General features: G+C 43.6%; 1 protein-coding gene across 1 annotated transcript in view; it reads left to right on the forward strand.

Moving 5' to 3' along the window:
* sspo (SCO-spondin) overlaps window positions 1–19261 on the forward strand; it is an 82744-nt gene that overhangs the window by 52953 nt on the left and 10530 nt on the right. The window contains 13 exon segments of the mRNA XM_029458218.1: window positions 52–276; window positions 2008–2169; window positions 2466–2548; window positions 2550–2583; window positions 2713–2851; window positions 3095–3291; window positions 3422–3592; window positions 3894–4021; window positions 4135–4289; window positions 6628–6674; window positions 11657–11821; window positions 14468–14679; window positions 15803–15898. Coding sequence (XP_029314078.1) covers window positions 52–276; window positions 2008–2169; window positions 2466–2548; window positions 2550–2583; window positions 2713–2851; window positions 3095–3291; window positions 3422–3592; window positions 3894–4021; window positions 4135–4289; window positions 6628–6674; window positions 11657–11821; window positions 14468–14679; window positions 15803–15898 — 1814 coding nt within the window.

Genomic DNA, 19261 nt, shown 5'->3' on the forward strand with positions numbered 1-19261 from the left:
GTTTAATAATGCCATCGTCCTGTTACCCTGCTGTTTCTTATTGTCTTTCAGTCATCCTCAGCGAGTGGTCAGAGTGGACTCCCTGCTCTCCCTGTGTACCTTCGTCCTCCCAAGCAGGACTCATCAGCAGCAATAAGATGGTCTCAATCCAGAGGCGTTTTCGGGCCTGTTTGGACCTGGATTCCGGTCTTCCGGTCTCTAGAGAGGAGGAGGATAGCCAATGTCCAGGACCACTGGTGGAGGAGAGGCTCTGTCCAGATGCTAAAATCTGCAGAGGTAATGGTGCTCGTCCAAGAGGACAAAAATGGTTATGCAGAAGAATCGAGTGAGTCTAGAAATGCAGTCAGTTCCTCAGTCTGCTGTCGTTAGGCTCCAGTTGCTCCTTTAACTCCAAAGAGAGGTGAAGTAATGGGACGGTTTTGCCGGAGTTCCCCTCAGCATGTTGCAGCAGTTTGATACTTTGCTTCCATCAAAACATTGTATGCAGACTAACGCAGTTCACTACTCCCAGACAAGCATGAAAAAAGAAATGCTCACAGATCGGGTCAGAGAGTGTAATAATGAAATGACTCATGGCTTTCTCTTGCGAGGAGAGGGAAATACTTTCATGCCAAATAATTGGGTGGAATACAATGCAAGGCAAATGTATTTGTACAGCACCTGTCAACAACAAGGACATTTGAAATGCTTTACATAAGACAGAAAAGGCTGTAAGTTACAAGTTGTATAACACACACAGCCTGTATAAAAAGATGCATCTAAAAAGGATTTTAAATAAATATAAATAAATATTGTAATATAAGCTAAAATTGAATGAAACGGAAAAAACAAACAGAAGGTAAAAGAAATGCAGTGCAGTTGCACTCCAGTGAGAATTTAAATAAATAGCTCAGAATTTGACCGTCGCACGGTCAGCACCCCCCCAAAGCAGTAAACCTAGGGAAAACACTGATTACTGTAGTCGAGCCTATTAAAGATAGCACAGGGATAGGTTTTTCTAAAGTACTTGGATTCTTAATGTGTTCTTGGAGTCACATTATGACTAGGTGGTATTGTTATGTAAATCTGTGTGTTGTTCATATAATTATGGCAGGATATTTTGTTTTCCACAAAGATTTTAGAGGTTGCACAGAAGAGGTCTGGGAATAGAGCCTTGGGGAGCTCAATGTCATTTTTGTTCACTCAGACGTGGAATTATAAATGGACACAAAGTAGTCTCTATCCTGCAAGTAAGAGTCATACCAGATTAGAAAAGTGACAATCCTCCAGTAGAATTGCATCATTTTAATTGTGATGCATGTACTATGTGTCAGTTCACGACTGTTCAGATTGATGGTGACCATCAGTTTTAGAGCTTGTATCCACAGTGAGAAACTGCATTGTGTATCCCCACTGCCCTATTGTCAATATTTCCCAAAGGAGTGAAAATGGAAAAGGGGTTTGAAGAAAGGAAGAGTTTGATGTCCATTTCTCTGTGGGGATACACTCTGTAAGGTTGATTGGATTTTGTGTGTGTGTGTGTGTGTGTGTGTGTGTGTGTGTGTGTGTGTGTGTGTGTGTGTGTGCGTGTGCGTGCGCAAAGAATGATTCATCCTGAACTCACTCCATCATCCCTCCATTCTTCTTTGGCCCTTCAGCTTTGGATATATGTGGGAATGTCTCTGAATTACTACCATGCCCAATGGACCTTAGGTTTGATTAGCATGTCAAATATTTAAGGTCTTGTACTTGATCATAGTTAGTCCAGATATCTACAGCTGCTCAGGGAGGATAAATAGGTTTTGTTTACTATGAATAAATGGAACAATCTGATATCTCTGACATATAATCAGACATCTCACCAGCTCAAGTATGCTCGTACATCAGTCCATAAACAGTAAATATGTTTTTGTTATTGTGGATGATGATTACAACAATTACAGCTATTACGGCAGTCATGATAATTAGTTATTATATTGGATGACAACAGGGTTGATGGTGGTTATGATAAGCATTCTACCATTCCAGATCTGTGTCAGTGGAGTGTCTGGAGCGCCTGGACAGCATGTGAAGAGCCGTGCAGCGGTGGAGTCCGGCAGCGCTACAGACTGCCTCTGGCCTCTCCCCCAGCACCCCACTGTAAGAGCCAACAGACACAGAGTCAGAGCTGCAACACAGGACTCTGCCCAGGTACAACTGCTTTTTCTTCTTCTTAAAACTCTCTAGATCATCCTAAACACAAAGGAGGTTAATAGGAAGGTAAGTAGAAACGTTAATGAGCAATTTGTGGGTCAAGAAAATGATGTTGCGGGTTCAGATCCTTTTATTGCAAAGACCATTGTTGCATGTTGAGTCTTTCCAATCCCTCTATAATGATGGCAAAAAAAAGCCTAAAACATGAGTCACTTTCTGCAGTATATGCAGGGAGCTTTCTTTTCTCTTTCTTTATTAGAAGTGGGGGGAAATCAATGTTCCTTGTTTCCTAGGTGAGCGCTGTGAGGATAGGGGGCGGACCTACCAAGAGAGCTGTGCCAATCAATGTCCTCGTAGCTGTACTGACTTATGGGAAGCATGTGCAGTGTCTCCAAGGAGCCTGTCATCCTGGTAATCTTTGACTTGTAGCATGAACAGTAGCTTAAAAGACTGTTTTTATTACAAGATCAGCCAGCAAAATATGTTTCTTTATTTCTAAATTTCTCTTTCAATTTATTTCATTTTTAATTCATTCCTCAGGTTGTCGTTGTCCAAAGGGACAGTTGTTGCAGGACGGACACTGTGTGTCAGTGACAGAGTGTCGCTGTGGTATCCCATCGGGCAATGGGACGCTGGAGTTCATCCCTAAAGAGAAGCTTTCAATGGACTGTAACACCTGGTGAGAACAGCATTGTGTCAATTTTATTCTTCGATGTGATAGTCAAAATTATGAATTTTAGCTTTTAGAAAAGTTTGTAAAAATTGGTCTGTAATATTAGTAGAGGATATCTCACATTAAGCCTTAAGATTTTTTTCGCCTGTTGTCTGTTATACTTGCCTCTAGAGTTCACATACCTTAATTTATCCAGCACAAGATCAGCTTTTATCTCACCTCTCCAAACACCCCCCCTTTTATGTTAAGTGTGTGTGAGAATGGCACTCTGGTGTGCACCAAGCTTCAGTGCCCGGTTTATGAGCCCTGGAGCCCATGGAGCTCCTGCTCAGCCTCCTGTGGACGTGGCCAGATGAAAAGGACACGCCTCTGCCAGGACACAGAGGGCGGTCCTTCCTGTGCTGACACCATGCAGACAGAGAACTGTGATCTTCCATCATGTCCAGGTTTGACTTGGAAAAAGTACCCACATGCACAATTGTCCCTTTTTTTCACATCATACTAATTCAACCTAGTGTTAAAAGGGCACATTTATCACCTGTCAATACTCCACCTGTGTCCTCACTCTCTCTCTAGTGGGATGTTTGTTGAGCGAGTGGTCAACCTGGAGTGAGTGCAGCGCCACGTGTGGCGGCGGGTTATCTATGAGGAACAAGACCGTCCTTAGAGAGCCAGAGCCTGGTGGCACAACCTGTGTTGGACCACTTGAACAGCACACTGCCTGTAACACCAACAGCTGCTTGCCCGGTAACACAAACACACACATCATTGAGCATATTCACGTACTATATATCTAACAAGCAATATAGCTCCGACAGCTAAACTTCAGGACTCTTCTAGTTAAATAAAGCGGTTGCCAAGCAACTCGTAAGAACCTTAATGAGTGTTATTTTCAGTTAGTTTATTTATAGTGTATGCAGTCAAAGGTGTGACCTCAGATGTTACTGAGACAATCTATTCTGAAGACATAGATTGTAAAGTGCACAAAGAGATATACATGAGACATGATGTCATTCATTGCATGTTCATTTGTCTATGTGTATTGCAGACTGTCCTAGCGGGCAGGCGTTTAGTGACTGTTCAGGTTCCTGTCCATATACCTGTGAGGACCTGTGGCCACACACTCAGTGTTTAACTGGACCCTGCACCCCTGGGTGCAACTGCTCTCCTGGACAGGTGTGTGTGTGTGTGTGTGTGTGTGTGTGTGTGTGTGTGTGTGTGTGTGTGTGTGTGTGTGTGTGTGGAGATGGCTGTGATCTGATTATTGCTCGTCTCACTTTGTCCCTCAGGTGTTGCATGAAGGATCCTGTGTGTCCCAATCTGACTGTCCCTGTTCCCTGATGTTTCTGCCGACCGGTTACCAACGCTGGAATGTCAGCACTGAGGAGATCACAGAAACTCTGGTGCCAGCTGGAACGGCCATTCAGCACCTCTGTAACACGTGGTAATGCACTACACATGGTTCCATCCAACTTATATTGTGAGCAGCACGACTTAAATGCCGGGATGAACCTGTGGCTTCTTCCAGTATGAGCATCTGGCCTCACACAGACCAAGAGGACTTGTGCATTAGGTGGCCCTTGTCAATATGTTACGTCAAATATTTTACGACCATGTTTCCTTTTAAATGGCAGACAAATTATTTAAAAAAGGTACTTTGGTAGGTTCTGTCATAACCTAGTTTCACTGGAACACATGGTGGAATTCTGGTCGATACATTTATGCATAAAATGTACATTCCCATGTGATTCACAGCATATTCAGGCTGCAGCCAAGATCAAACAGTAGATTATTCCTGGCTTCCATTATTTATACTCTGCTGTAGCTTTTTCATTAGTCTAGATCAAGTGACTTACTCACAGTAGGTACTGATGGACTCTGCTCCTCCAGATTCAGGTATAAGAAGGCTGCATTTCTTTGCCACATTTAGAAAAGCCTTTTGAAATAATGTAGTTGAATTGGTTCACAATAGCTCAGTCCCAGAGGACGACCTGTTATCCTTTTATGCATTTAAGAGGGGAGAGAACAAAGAACATGAAGAGATATGAGCATGGTTGACTTTGCATTCTATTGGATGTTGACTAAAGGGCAAAAACAGAACTTACAGCAGAGAAGAGAAACTGACAATAAACTCCACTCTATTAATATATTACTGTCTGCAGACAAAGGTGAGCATAACATAAAGAGTGTGCATTTTTGAGAACCAAATGGGGATGGGGGATGGGGAGTTATGGCTGTGTCAGGTCAGTGAACTTGAACTTCAACTAGTGCACTATGATGATTTAAATATGTTTTTGAGGTGACTTGAATAGTTTTTCATCAGCATTGCCTCTATTTCATGTCCTTTTTTAAGTGTGTCCTATTTCCTCTTAATAATAAATCAATCCTGCATATTAATGAATACATCCCTCCCTTCTGAAAGATATTGTTTCTTCATCAATCTAATTATCCTCCCCGTCGCACGATTCTGTTATTGAAAGTAATATTGCATGTCCACATAACACAGACAATAATTTACCTTTTTTTAATTAATAATTTCTTAGGTGTGCACTGCCATACATAGTCTGTCTTGCAGCAATAGCATTACCTCCTGGGTTATTGAATTTAGATTGTCATCAATTCACAATAGGACCATACAGTGTTGCTTGTGTCTATATAATTTACAAAAGCTTTAAAACACATATTTATAAAAATCAATTCTTAGTTTTTCTTAGAGTAGACAACTATTCATTTATTCTTTTTATTCCCTAGATAACAATTGTTATATTGCTTAATTTTATGAATAAAAGTTGCAACATGCTTCAAGCTAATTGCTCATATACACCCATCAATTTGCAATCATTTCATTGTCATTATTATATTCAGTATCTATTTTGTTCAGTCAGTTAATATCATTTAAAGCCCCATGAGAAACATTTATATCTCATTAAAAATTGTAATAATTAAAATATATATATATATATATATATATATATATATATATATATATATATATATATATATATATATATATAATAAGTGTCATTAATACACTAAGTATGACCTAACTGTCTGTCAGGGCCTTCAGATACGTTTTGTGATCTACCACTATGGTTAAAGTTTATTTAAGTATAGACAACTAAAATGACAGGGTAAAGGTTAGCGTAAGATTGTGGTCATGGTTAAAATAAAAACATTGTCTGTTGGTAGGAGATGGGATGCAAACTGCAGCCTCAAAGTCAAACACTTTGTCCACCCATTGACCCCGACCCTCGAATCTTCCTTTTCTGCTTTATAGCACAAAAATAAGTTTTACAGCACAAAATATAAACTTTATCTTAAGAGATGGTAGAACAAATTAGAGTCCTAGAAAAACAACATATGTATTCAATTGTACTCAAGTAAAAGCCTTTGAATAAAGGATAGAGGAAACAAACGGTCTTTGTGACCACACACACAGGGGTTAATGTACCACAAATCTGACAATGAAATCTTGAAATTAAAAACGCTACTCAAATCATCTCTGAGTTAATTTTTTAAAAGTGTTGTTGAGCATTGGCAGAGTTGAGTTTCATTGTCAAATTATACAGGCAACAACAATCCAGATTGGTGCCGGGATATCTGCTGTAATAGATAGTCTGGCACGCAGCAGACATGCCGTAGGTCATCTCATCTTCCTCACAGTGGTTTACTCATTTAATATAGTCTGATGGGCTCAGCTGTGTGACATGATGATTGCTTTTGTATCTCGGTGTGAATATTCCCTCCATATTATTTTGCTCACCTGACTTTTCTTTCTCCAGTGTGTGCCAAAGGGGAGTGTTCAACTGTACCTCCGAGCTCTGTGATGGTGAGTGATGCTCTGTCACAGCTGCTCTTACCGAACACATTCTCTTTTAGCATGGAAAGCACCACCAACAATAATCTTTGGTTGAACTGTCGGGACCATGATAAATATGTCATCCTATCTATAGTTAGTAGCAGCTGCTGCAACAGGTGGCTCAAATAACTGAGCCAGAGTCACATCAATCACAGCCTACAAAGGCCGTTAGTGGACGTTTGTTTCGTAAACATGTGATACCATCGCGAACTAGCAGGGGGAGAAAGAGATGAAAGATAATGTGAAGCAGAGTGTCACAAAGTGTAGCCACTCATGTCCTCATAAGAGACTCGAATGCGTGAATAGCTCTGTGATTTGACCTAGGTTTTTATCTGTCATCATTTAATCAACAGTGCCTTTTATTCTCCTCCTGCCTCCTCTCTCCTCTGGATTTGCTCTCAGTGAATTATCCTTTCACAGACAGAGGTGTTTAGGGAAGTTCTGATATTATAATAATAACTTTTTTACTCAACACCTCCATAGTGGATTTTTGGGAAGCACAGTCGACTGCGACGAGCCTCTCTGGGAACCATCACCTTATCGTAGTGGAGAGGTTTGTGTGTCCCTATGAACCTGAGAGCTGTGTTGTCTGGAGCCTAGTGCTCCTGGTAGGGTCTCCCAAGGCAAATTGGTCTCAGGTGAGGGGCCAGACTAAGAATGGTTCAAAAACGACTTCATGAAAGAAAGGGAAAGGAAAGGAGAGACCCTGCCCGGAGGAAGCCCGGGGCCCCCGTCTGGAACCAGGCCCAGAGGGAGGGCCCGACAGCGAGCGCCTGGTGGCCGGGTTTGCCACGGAGCCCGGTCGGGCACAGCCCGAAGAAGCTACGTGGTGCCTCCCATCCATCCATCCTGTGGGCCCACCACTCATGGGAAAAACCGCTGGGGTCGGGTGCGCTGTCACATGGGTGGCAGTGATGGTCAGGGACCTCGACGGACCAGACCCGGGCAGCAGAGGCTGGCTCTGGGGACGTGGAACGTCACCTCTCTGTGGGGGAAGGAGCCGGAACTAGTGCGGGAGGTGGATCGCTACCAGTTGGATCTGGTGGGGCTTACCTCCACGCACAGTCTTGGCTCTGGAACCGTACTCCTGGATAGGGGTTGGACTCTATTCTTCTCCGGAGTTGCCCAAGGTGTGAGGCGTCGGGCCGGGGTGGGGATACTCACTAGCCCCCGGCTGAGCACCGCTACGTTGGAGTTTATCCCGGTGGACGAGAGGGTCGTCTCCCTACGCCTTCGGGTTATGGGGGGGAAAACTCTGACTGTTGTTTGTGCCTATGCCCCAAACCGCAGTTCTGAGTATTCGGCCTTCTTGGAGACCCTGAATGGAGCCCTGCAGGGGGCTCCAGTAGGGGACTCCGTAGTCTTGCTGGGAGACTTCAACGCACACGTGGGAAACGATGGAGACACCTGGAGAGGCGTGATTGGGAGGAAGGGCCTCCCTGATCTAAACCCGAACGGTCGTTTGTTGTTGGACTTCTGTGCTAGCCATGGAATGGCCATAACAAACACCATGTTCGAACATAAGGATGCTCATAAGTGCACGTGGTACCAGAGCACCCTAGGCCAAAGGTCAATGATCGATTTCGTAATCGTATCATCTGACCTGAGGCCGCATGTTTTGGACACTCGGGTGAAGAGAGGGGCGGAGCTGTCGACTGATTACCATCTGGTGGTGAGTTGGATCAAGGGGTGGGGGAAGACTCTGGACAGACCTGGTAAACCCAAACGGGTAGTGCGGGTGAACTGGGAACGTCTGGAGGAAGCCCCTGTCCTGGGGATCTTTAACTCACACCTCCGGCGGAGCTTTTCAGCCATCCCTGTGGAGGTTGGGGGCATTGAACCTGAGTGGGCGATGTTCAAAACCTCTATTACTGAAGCTGCGGTGATGAGCTGTGGTCTCAAGGTCTTAGGTGCCTCAAGGGGCGGTAACCCTCGTGGTGGACCCCGGTGGTCAGGGAAGCCGTCCGACTGAAGAAGGAGTCCTTCTGGGCTATGTTATCCGGGAGGACTCCGGAAACAGTTGCAGGGTATCGAAGGACTAGAAGGGCGGCAGCTTCTGCTGTGTCAGAGGCAAAGCAGCGGGTGTGGGAGAAGTTCGGAGAAGCTATGGAGAAGGACTTTCGGTCAGCACCAAGGTGCTTCTGGAAAACCATCCGGCACCTCAGGAGGGGGAAGCGAGGAACCATCCAAGCTGTGTACAGCAAGGGTGGGACCCTGCTGACTTCAACTGAGAAGGTTATCGGCCGGTGGAAGGAGCACTTTGAGGAACTCCTGAATCCGACTAACACGCCCTCTATGGTTGAGGCAGAGCTGGAAGCTGATGGGGGATCATCGTCAATTTCCCTGATGGAAGTCACTGAGGTAGTCAAACAACTCCACAGTGGCAAAGCCGCAGGGATTGATGAGATCCGTCCAGAAATGCTGAAGGCTTTGGGTGTTGAGGGGCTGTCTTGGTTGACACGCCTCGTCAACATTGCGTGGAAGTCTGGGACAGTGCCTAGGGGTTGGCAGACCGGGGTGGTGGTTCCCCTATTTAAAAAGGGGGACCAGAGAGTGTGTGCCAACTACAGGGGTATCACACTTCTCAGCCTCCCTGGTAAAGTCTACTCCAAGGTACTGGAAAGGAGGGTTCGGCCGGTAGTCGAACCTCTGATTGAAGAGGAACAATGCGGATTCCGTCCTGGTCGTGGAACAACGGACCAACTCTTCACTCTCGCAAGGATCCTGGAGGGGGCCTGGGAGTACGCCCATCCGGTCTACATGTGTTTTGTGGATCTGGAGAAGGCGTATGACCGGGTCCCCCGGGTGATACTGTGGGAGGTGCTGCGGGAGTATGGGGTGAGGGGGTCACTTTTGAGGGCCATCCAATCCCTGTACGCCCAAAGCGAGAGTTGTGTCCGGATACTCGGCAGTAAGTCGGACTCGTTTCCCGTGAATGTTGGCCTCCGCCAGGGCTGCGCTTTATCACCAATCCTGTTCGTGATTTTCATGGATAGGATATCGAGGCGTAGTCGTGGAGGAGAGGGGTTGCAGTTCGGTGACCTGAGGATCTCATCGCTGCTCTTTGCAGATGATGTGGTCCTTATGGCATCATCGGTCTGTAACCTTCAACAGTCACTGGATCGGTTCGCAGCCGAGTGTGAAGCGGTTGGGATGAGGATCAGCACCTCCAAATCTGAGGCCATGGCTCTCAGCAGGAAACCGGTGGATTGCCTACTCCGGGTAGGGAATGAGCCATTACCCCAAGTGAAGGAGTTCAAGTACCTCGGGGTCTTGTTCGCGAGTGAGGGGACAATGGAGCGAGAGATTGGCCGGAGAATCGGAGCAGCGGGGGCGGTATTACAGTCACTTTACCGCACCGTTGTGACGAAAAGAGAGCTGAGCCAGAAGGCAAAGCTCTCAATCTACCGGTCGATCTTCGTTCTTACCCTCACCTATGGTCATGAAGGCTGGGTCATGACCGAAAGAACGAGATCATGGGTATAAGCGGCCGAAATGGGTTTTCTCAGACAGGTGGCTGGCGTCTCCCTTAGAGATAGGGTGAGAAGCTCAGCCATCCGTGAGAGACTCGGAGTAGAGCCGCTGCTCCTTTACGTTGAAAGGAGCCAGTTGAGGTGTTCCAGGCACGTCCAGCTGGGAGGTGACCCCGGGGAAGACCCAGGACTCGGTGGAGAGATTATATCTCCTCACTGGCCTGGGAACGCCTCAGGATCCCCCAGTCGGAGCTGGAGGATGTGGCCCGGAGAAGGGAAGATTGGGGTTCCTTACTGGAGCTGCTGCCCCCGCGACCCGATCCCGGATAAGCGGTAGACGATGGATGGATGGACAGTCGACTGATGCACGCTCTCCTCCTGGGAGGCAGTTGTGTCGGCGCTGAGGACAAAACTAAAACACGAGTCGTTTCCATGTCTCTGCCCCTCGGACCTAAGCCAATATAGAAACTATCAAAACGGAACTTTACAAGGAATGTACAGCCCCCAGTAAACACACAGATATCTAAGCCCCACGTAAAGATTATAAGATAGCAGCGATATTTAGAGCGGCTCTCAGAGTTCCAGCAGTCTGGTCGGACTGAGGAGTAAAAAAGAGACATGTAGAATACAATACACAATATAAAGAATGCATTAGATTACTCTAAAACTTAGAATACTATAAATATGGTAAACTACAACTAAAATATAAACATGTTATTATACTATAGTGATCAGTGTAAATGTACAACACAGAAAGTAGTCCCCTGGCAGTCCTTGTGGCTGTTCTAGTAAACAGCATAACAATTCTGGAGCAATTACTCTCCCTTTATTGTATTGTGTCATTCTATTAAAAATGGCACAGTATGTGCTTAATTTTGCAATTGGGGAAACTTGCCGACATGAACCATCTTCTCACAATTGCTACTTCTTCTCTAGCATTCAAGCTAAATTGAAAGTGGGACACATTCGTAAATGAATAGAAACTGCTGTGTGCATGAATATAGCAGTTCTTGCCAGAGTCTGTGTTTCCCAAATCTCTACATGACCAATGGTCATGGAATTGTCCCTCATAATGTAAGGTAATATTGTATTATTCCTTCTCTTTCTTTGTTTTGTTTTTTTGTCCCTTTTTTTGCTCGATTTTCACCCAAGAGAACCAAATCTAAAATTATAGCAAGCTGTCTTTGGTGAGACTTTGTCCAGAAATTTACACATTAATGAAAAACATTTTTTGTGCATAATGACATTGGGGTTTTGATTCATTGCCTATTTTTTTTCTAGCAGGTGCTGCTGCTAACAAACGACTTTAATAAAAAGCAATGTGGACATAATATCTGTTATTGTAGTTTTATTTGGGCGAGCTGAGGAATCGTGCTCAGATGACTTTCTATATGCTGCTTTACCGCTGCAGGTAAATGAATGTAAAACATGTTAAACTAAAGCATGTTCTTCCTCCTCTCCCACCCTCTACCTCTGCAGTGGACTGTGAGTGGTCCAGCTGGTCCCAGTGGAGTCTGTGCTCAGCCAGCTGTGCTACGGGGAAACAGAGCTCAAGCAGAATCACCCTGCAGCCCAGCAAGTACGGAGGGGCCCCATGTGAGGGCTCTAACCACCGCACAATGACCTGCGTGGCCCCTGACTGTGGTGAGTGAGAAGAGGGGAGGTAGGGGATTTTGCTTTTATTGAAGAAAAAAAGGGGGAATATATAATAGTTAATCAAAAAAGTACTTATCGCTCACTGCAGAATCTTACTTACTTTATTTGTCTCCAGAGGGACAATTGGTTGTGCATCAGTGAAAACAGTAATAACACAAGATCAAACAAACACAAGGCGATTTTATACAACCCATTGTAAAAGATGGAGTACATACGTAAAGAAATCAATTAAAAGCAACATTTACCAAGCGTGGTCAAGCTGATATAACATTTTTCTTTTGGAGTTCAGCAGTGAAATGGCTGAGGGGGAAAGGAGTGTTTATGTCTGTTGGTTATGGCTCGTGTGTATTTGAAGCAGGAACCAAAAGCCAAGGCTGGAAATCAGGAGGTGGGTGGGTGCTGTCAGACAGGATGGATTCTGCTTTCTTTAGCAACTGTTTGCTATACAAATCAGACGGACTTACAGCGTACCTGTGATGCTGCTACAGACCTTGTTCACCTTTTGTTAACACATTTCATGTGTTTAGATGGAGAGAAGTATACCAACAGATAAAGGGAAAATTGATTGAGTAAAAGAAAACAAAGTCATCAGGGAGCTGTCAACATCGAGCTTAGCCAGCTTTCGCAGACAAAAAAGGCGCTGCTGGCTTCTTTTTTTACAAAACATATTGCCGTTACAATCAAAGCTCCGTTTATTATGGATTATAATGCCCAAGTACTTGTACAAATCAATGATCTGCACTTCCTGTCCAGAAGCTCCTTTTTAATCAACTTTTCAAATGACTTCATAAGTACGGTCAAGGCTACAGATCGTCATTCAGAGTCTTAGGGTGGCTATTTTGTATTGGGAACTATTGTAGATTATTTCTACCTTTTTTGTATTTGTTTGCCCAATTCAGCCCTCTTAAGTTGAACCCTTTAGCCCCTTGTGTAAACATGCAGTTTAGACCAGTTACCTTGCTTAAATACACACTTTTTATTTATTAATACCACTTTGCTACTATTTTACCTCTTTTCTACTTAGGATAGATCTTAACTACCTCTTCAGAGATTTCCCCACAATATGAAACCGTATGCGCTGACCACTTCTGTGAGTTTGTTTAATGTCCCGAGATGCTTCGACAAGCTCCTCCCACGCCGTGCAGTCCAGACAGCCTCGCACGTTGAAAAGATGCTTTGATGTGAGCGAACGGGGAACAGATATGCATGCTTGTTATCTCAAACCTTGAGCTAGATACATTTGAAACATCTATGTAGTGATAGTTAGAATAGTCATTCTGGGGGAGACTTTGTTTTAAGGGTTATGTGAAAAGCCAAGCCACTCCCAAGAGTTACGGAAGTTTTGTTTGTCACTCATTATAAAAGAAGGTAAAAGTCGAACTCAAAGACTGCTCATTTAGAATGTGTGATTTGATGTGAGATTCCTCTCTCCCTTGCATGTGTATTCATAGAGGATTTAGTCTTCAATTAAAGAAGCTAAGGTAGACCGACTTTCTCTACAACTTCATCAAAAAGAATGACCAATAAAACATCCCACTGTGGAACCGGAAGCCTCTTGTAGAAGCAAATTGGGTGCAAATTGACTTGTTCGCTGCCCCCTAAGGTTACTTTTGCTACGCCTGTCAAGCTTTGCTTATCGCACAGCACATGTGCAGTTGACAGTGATAACGGCCCTTGGAATTCCTGGTAATGTTTGGAGCGATGGGTCTGTGATATCGCACAAAGCTAGACAAAAGCAGGATTCTCCTTTTTAACTGTTAACCATCAGCAACGGTTGCTGGCAAATTTTATTATATCTTGCAAGCCAATTAAGCTAACATTGGCTTTATGAGTTGGTTGAAAACACAGTCTATGCCTGATTTATTATATTAATATTTCCAGATAACACATTTTAAAATGAGAACCCTGTAAAGCGGCTATAAATATGCACATGGTGGCTACATAAAGTGCAGGATCTAATGCTAAAAGACTGCATAACCCCCGGCCAACAAGTCAGCATCGTTCTACATGATCCATGTAGAATACATGGAAATAAAGAAACGGCAGTGTTCCAGAGCTGGTTTGTCATCGTATTATAGTTACGATGAACACAATTATTTCATCCTAACACAACTCTGTTTGGCTGCTTAGCTCACATGCTTGTGCGTTTTCCTTTCCTTCCAAACAGTAGGCTATTTCTTCACTTTAATATTACAAGAAGAAAGATTTACAGGATGAGGACTACCAAGCATATTGTCACCATGAATCTGCAGTGCTGTTGGGATTATTACACTGGGTGTACTTTACTCTTTTAATACAGAGCTCTGCACTCTCACTACAGAGCCATCAACTTGGGAACGTGAAGAAATCCAAAACGTGACAGGTCTACCGTGTCTAGCTATGATTGGACTATTGGTGTTTGGGGGAGGGGTTTAGTGAGTGGCCGGTCGGTGTTGCATGTTATTTACTATGGTTATACAGTGCGTTTAAAATGTGTATACCAGAGTAAGTGAGAGAAACAATGAAAATATGTCCCCTCTCCATCCTACCCCGTCTCATTTTCCCTCATCTTTCTATTTTCTCCTCTCCTCACTGACATGTTTGTTCACTCATCTCACTCCTTTCCCTCTCCTCCTCCTCCTCTTCCTCCTGCAGCGTGTCCTAGCGGGGAGCAGTGGAAGAGAAGCGTGTCGGAGGAGGTGCCGCTGTGTGAGAGGAGCTGCCGGGACATTTACTCCTCCTCTTCCGTCAACTGCAGCCACTCCACCGAGGGCTGCGTGTGTCAGGAGGGGCTTTACCGCAACACTGGGGGTGTTTGTGTCATCCCCGCCCTCTGCCCCTGCCATGACCAGGGCATCCAGCGGGAGGTACACATACATACATACATACATACATACACACACACACACACACACACACACACACACACACACACTACACACACACACACACACACACACACACACACACACACACACACACACACACACACTGGCCTACACCTGAAGTAAACAGACATCTGCTGCCCATCTAACTTGGCAGCTTGTTCCCATTGTACCTGCCTCTTCGTGTCGTGCATCTGAACCTTCCCATAAGTGCGGTGTTTACGTTCCCTCCAATTCACTCCCATTGTGTTATTTACTCATAAAGAAAGACCTATTAGAAGATGAGTGACATGCTCGCGGGCCACATTACACCACATTGCCTTTCCAGACCTCAGCCTCATCAATTATGTAGGAAGTGCCGTAGAAAGCCGGCACTGGGACCGCAACTGGGCAAGCCTGCCAGGAATTATTTATGAAGAAGGGGATATTATAGGATTATAAGAATTAATCATATGCTGACAAGAGGTCACACATCCTTGCCCCCCCTCCTCTTGATCTTTCTTCTTCAGGCCTTTCATTCTCTCTTTGTTTCTTTGTTTCCTGTCCCATACCTCTGCTTTATCTCTCACGAGTCCCTCTTCTGCTTTCATTACAGGATTCATGCTTAATCTCTCACTTTCTTCATCCTCATTCTCCCTCAGTCTTCCTATCCGTCTCTTTCTTTCTGCCTGTCTACTCTGTTTCTCTCTCTCTGTCTCTCAGCTGGGGATGACCAATGGCCATATTAAGACCCTCTAAATGTAGTTATAGTTAATGACTATTACGCAGAATGGCTCAGTGTGAGCTACAAAGGCACGCCTTAGTTGGTACCACTGTTAATGATTCCTATAGCTAACACACGCACAGAAAATATATCATGTGTTATTATGTGTTGTTATAATTACAGCATCATAATGGGCCTCCATAACCTAAATTATGCACAAGGGTGCAGCCAGAGCCTCAGTGGGTTCACTGAAGAATTAGATCCTGACCTTTTTTAACATTTTCACTTCGACAAGAATGTGAGTGTGCATGAAGGAAAGACTAAGAGGCTGTTTAGGCATCATCATACAGTATTACAGTGAGTGAATATCAATATTGTGTGTGTTTTGTGTGTGTGAGCCAGGCAGGATCAGAGTGGGAGGAGGGCTGTCTGTCGTGTGGCTGTGTGAACGGGAAAAAACTGTGCCAGTTAAGATGTCCACCACTCCACTGTGACGAGGTGAGACACACACACTGACACTCTGTACTAAACTGACATATTTTAGATTGTGTACTTATCCTAAACACCAGAAAAATGAAGGTACTTTATTGGATTATGGCAGAACTATTGCGTTAAAGATGTCTTGCTTGCATCATTGCTCTCAATGGCCCAATACACCCAAAGATATTAGAGGGATCGCTGCCTCAGTAGGAACGATAAAACAAAATCTCTACCCGCTGATAAATCATTATCATCATTTTGCACAACTTTTAAATTATTTATTTATTTGAGCTTTATTTATTCAGGTAGCCTCGATGAGATCAAGAGAGAGAATTTTAAAAACAAATTCCATATACTGTCCATTCATGCAAAACAAGACAATTCAAAACATCATCACACACATGGACATTCCCTACTTCAGAGGTGAGACATTTTAAAGCCAACCTAGTGTCATGATGCTTATTTTGAATTGAACTAAGGAAGTGTAATATCTGAGCACATTATAAATGAAAACACAGTTATGCGGATGCTTTCTAGATGTCAGTGATGACAATCGGATCAGACATTAGGTGGCACAAGCTAACCTTTTGTTAGTGGAGGAGATAGACATTTATTAAATGAGTAGATTCTTGGAAACGCGATATCTCGGGAACGCCTTTAGGGAATTTCTTCGAATTTGGCACAAACGTTCACTTGGACTCAGGGATGAACTGATTTAGATGACCTCACAAAACACTTTTTTGGCCATAACTCAAGAATTCATGCTAATTATGACAATTTCACACAAATGTGTAATAGGATAAAATGATGAAGCGATGACATTTTTGGACAGACATGGATTTAAACTGCAACTTGACTGTTTGGCGGTTGTACCTGGTGTGCGTATAACACCCTAATATAAGGCAGTGTCTACTTCCAACTCTTCACTACAGAGCACAATGTAAGAGATGTGGACATATCAAATGAAGTGGGATTTCCCCTTTTTAGAATTATTCAATTGGATAATTTTTAAACACTCAAGATGTGAAACTACCAGAGTATCTAATAATGAAAAAGAGGAGATTATAGAATATATATATTTTTCAGTTAATGGCCCTTAAATGTACAGTATCTTGCAATGCCCACAATGTTTGGAGCCACAGAATTGGGCTAACAGCTGTGTATGTACAATATTAAGGATTAAGCTATGGCCCAGTTGGTGGAATACTGATGGATCAAAAGTCACTATACTATCCAATCTCATATAAGGCCGACATTATCAGACCTATGAAAATCAAATGTGGACACCTGCACAAAGTACAGTACCAAACTCCAGACTTCACCTTTTTTTCTATAAGTTCTGACAAAGGTGTGTCGCTAAGAGCTGCGTTTGTAGTCCCAGTTATTTGCTCCTCTGCAGAGCTGTGTTCACCTACTGGATCCAAATACCGGTAAAGGGATACGAAGGTTCAAATACACGGCACAATCAGTCTCCCAGACAAAGCACTCAACCGCCACCCGGGGGTACTAAAGTTCACACAGCGTCTCTGGTGGTTTCAAACATCTCAATTACTCTGAGCGAGGGAGAAAATGCTCTGCTCCCTCAAGAATGTGTGGGATGTTTTCTGCAAGTCGCTGGCTGAAGTAGATCAATACGTGACTATCCGATCCTCCCACAAGTCTGCACTTTTTCCTTCGCTGTGCCCTTCTACCTTCCATGAAACACTGAAACCTGGTTTCCTCATTAAGCATCATTGGGTTTCATTCCAATACAACGTATCAACTATTTGGCAAAGCTCTAACATGTTCTCAAAATGAATGGCACCATGTCTGGTTACAGTTGACATTTTGAGCATCTTTTTAGATTTTAAATATTCATCATTTCACTTTTTGCAGCAACATTTTACATATGGTTTAGGTAACTGCATCGTCATGCATGAGGATTATGGGTACCAGTGCATGATTGTCATTGCTAGTGACATCACAAAAAAGTTGTCTTTGCATCTCGCACATAGCTCTCAACCATACACATACTGTAGGAGTGGTTAACAGCTGATCATCAATTATGTATGCACCCTATACAACTGGAGGCAGATGAATACAAATAATTAAATCCATATAAAATATGAATCCATTTTTGAAACAAGTAAAGCTTTTGCTACCACATAAAGACACATTCTACCTCGTCCTGCCTGGGACAGAAATGGAGGCGAAGGTTATGACAATGTTAAACTAAACATTGTTTGTTGTTGGCATCCCACTGAAGCTACTCTGTGGGATAATAGTATTTACTTCCAAAAATCCTTTTGCAATGTTTCTTCCCTCCTTGCCCACCCCCCCCCCCCCCTTACCCTGAAGGTCCATGTCATGTTTAAAGGGTAATTAGGCTGAATGAACCCTTTTACATGCACATTAGCAGCTCTGTGAGGCTGTACTTATGAGATAGCTTGGCTTTGAGCTAAATGATAACATGCTCACAATGACAACACTAACATGCTGATTTTGCACATATAATGTTAACCATTTTCATCTCAGGAGTTAACATCCTAATCGAGCATGTTAACAAGTTTGCCGGTGTGTGGTGATAAGCCAACAGATTGGACGAATAAAAACAGTTGGGAGCACCAGAATTAATACTGTTCACTCTGATGGGGAACATGAATGCTTATGCAAATTCACTCAATAGTTGTTGGAACTAACCAACTGACTGCTAAAACAAATGGCAGAGCTGGAGCCAGCAAACATGACGATAAGAAGGGTTATAAAAGGATGTTTAAAATGACCATTCATTACTTTTTCATTAACCTGATGACGCCTCATCTTTCCCTCTATGTCTATCAGATGCATAACTAAATGCCATCCATGTGTGTTTGGTATAAGAGCTCTACCTCTCTAAAGGACTCCACAATTTGATTCATTGTTATGTGCATCTTCTTTCATTGATCCTCTTGTTGTAAACTTTGGTAAAATAAAAGCAAAGCTATCTGCATAGTTAGATACCACAATAAATATTAAATATGTTTTTGTTTAATTTGGGTGAATGAACCCTTTTAGGGAGAAGTTTACCCACTAATGAGCATGTTTGATTTACAAAATGTGTTCTCTCCATGGTAATGAAGTTGAGAAAAGTCACAGTAGAGAAGTCAGCTCTCTCCTCCTCGACACAGTAAGCTGAATTTATATCTGTAGCTTACCAGGGCAGTATAAAGGCCGGGGTAAAAATAATTTCTGCTGACATCCAGAACTTTAAGAGGTTGATTTCACAGTGAGCTCCACAAAGTAGACAGTCTACTGATTGTTACACCTGTGGTGTACACAGGTCTTAACGTCTGGAGGTCTCTGCAGGTAATCAGAGGTATATTACTATTTCTTCTTGCATTTTAAAATCCCCGGCCTCCTCCG

The sequence above is a fragment of the Cottoperca gobio genome, chromosome 20 (genome assembly GCF_900634415.1).
Source record: "Cottoperca gobio chromosome 20, fCotGob3.1, whole genome shotgun sequence".
Taxonomy (NCBI): domain Eukaryota; kingdom Metazoa; phylum Chordata; class Actinopteri; order Perciformes; family Bovichtidae; genus Cottoperca; species Cottoperca gobio.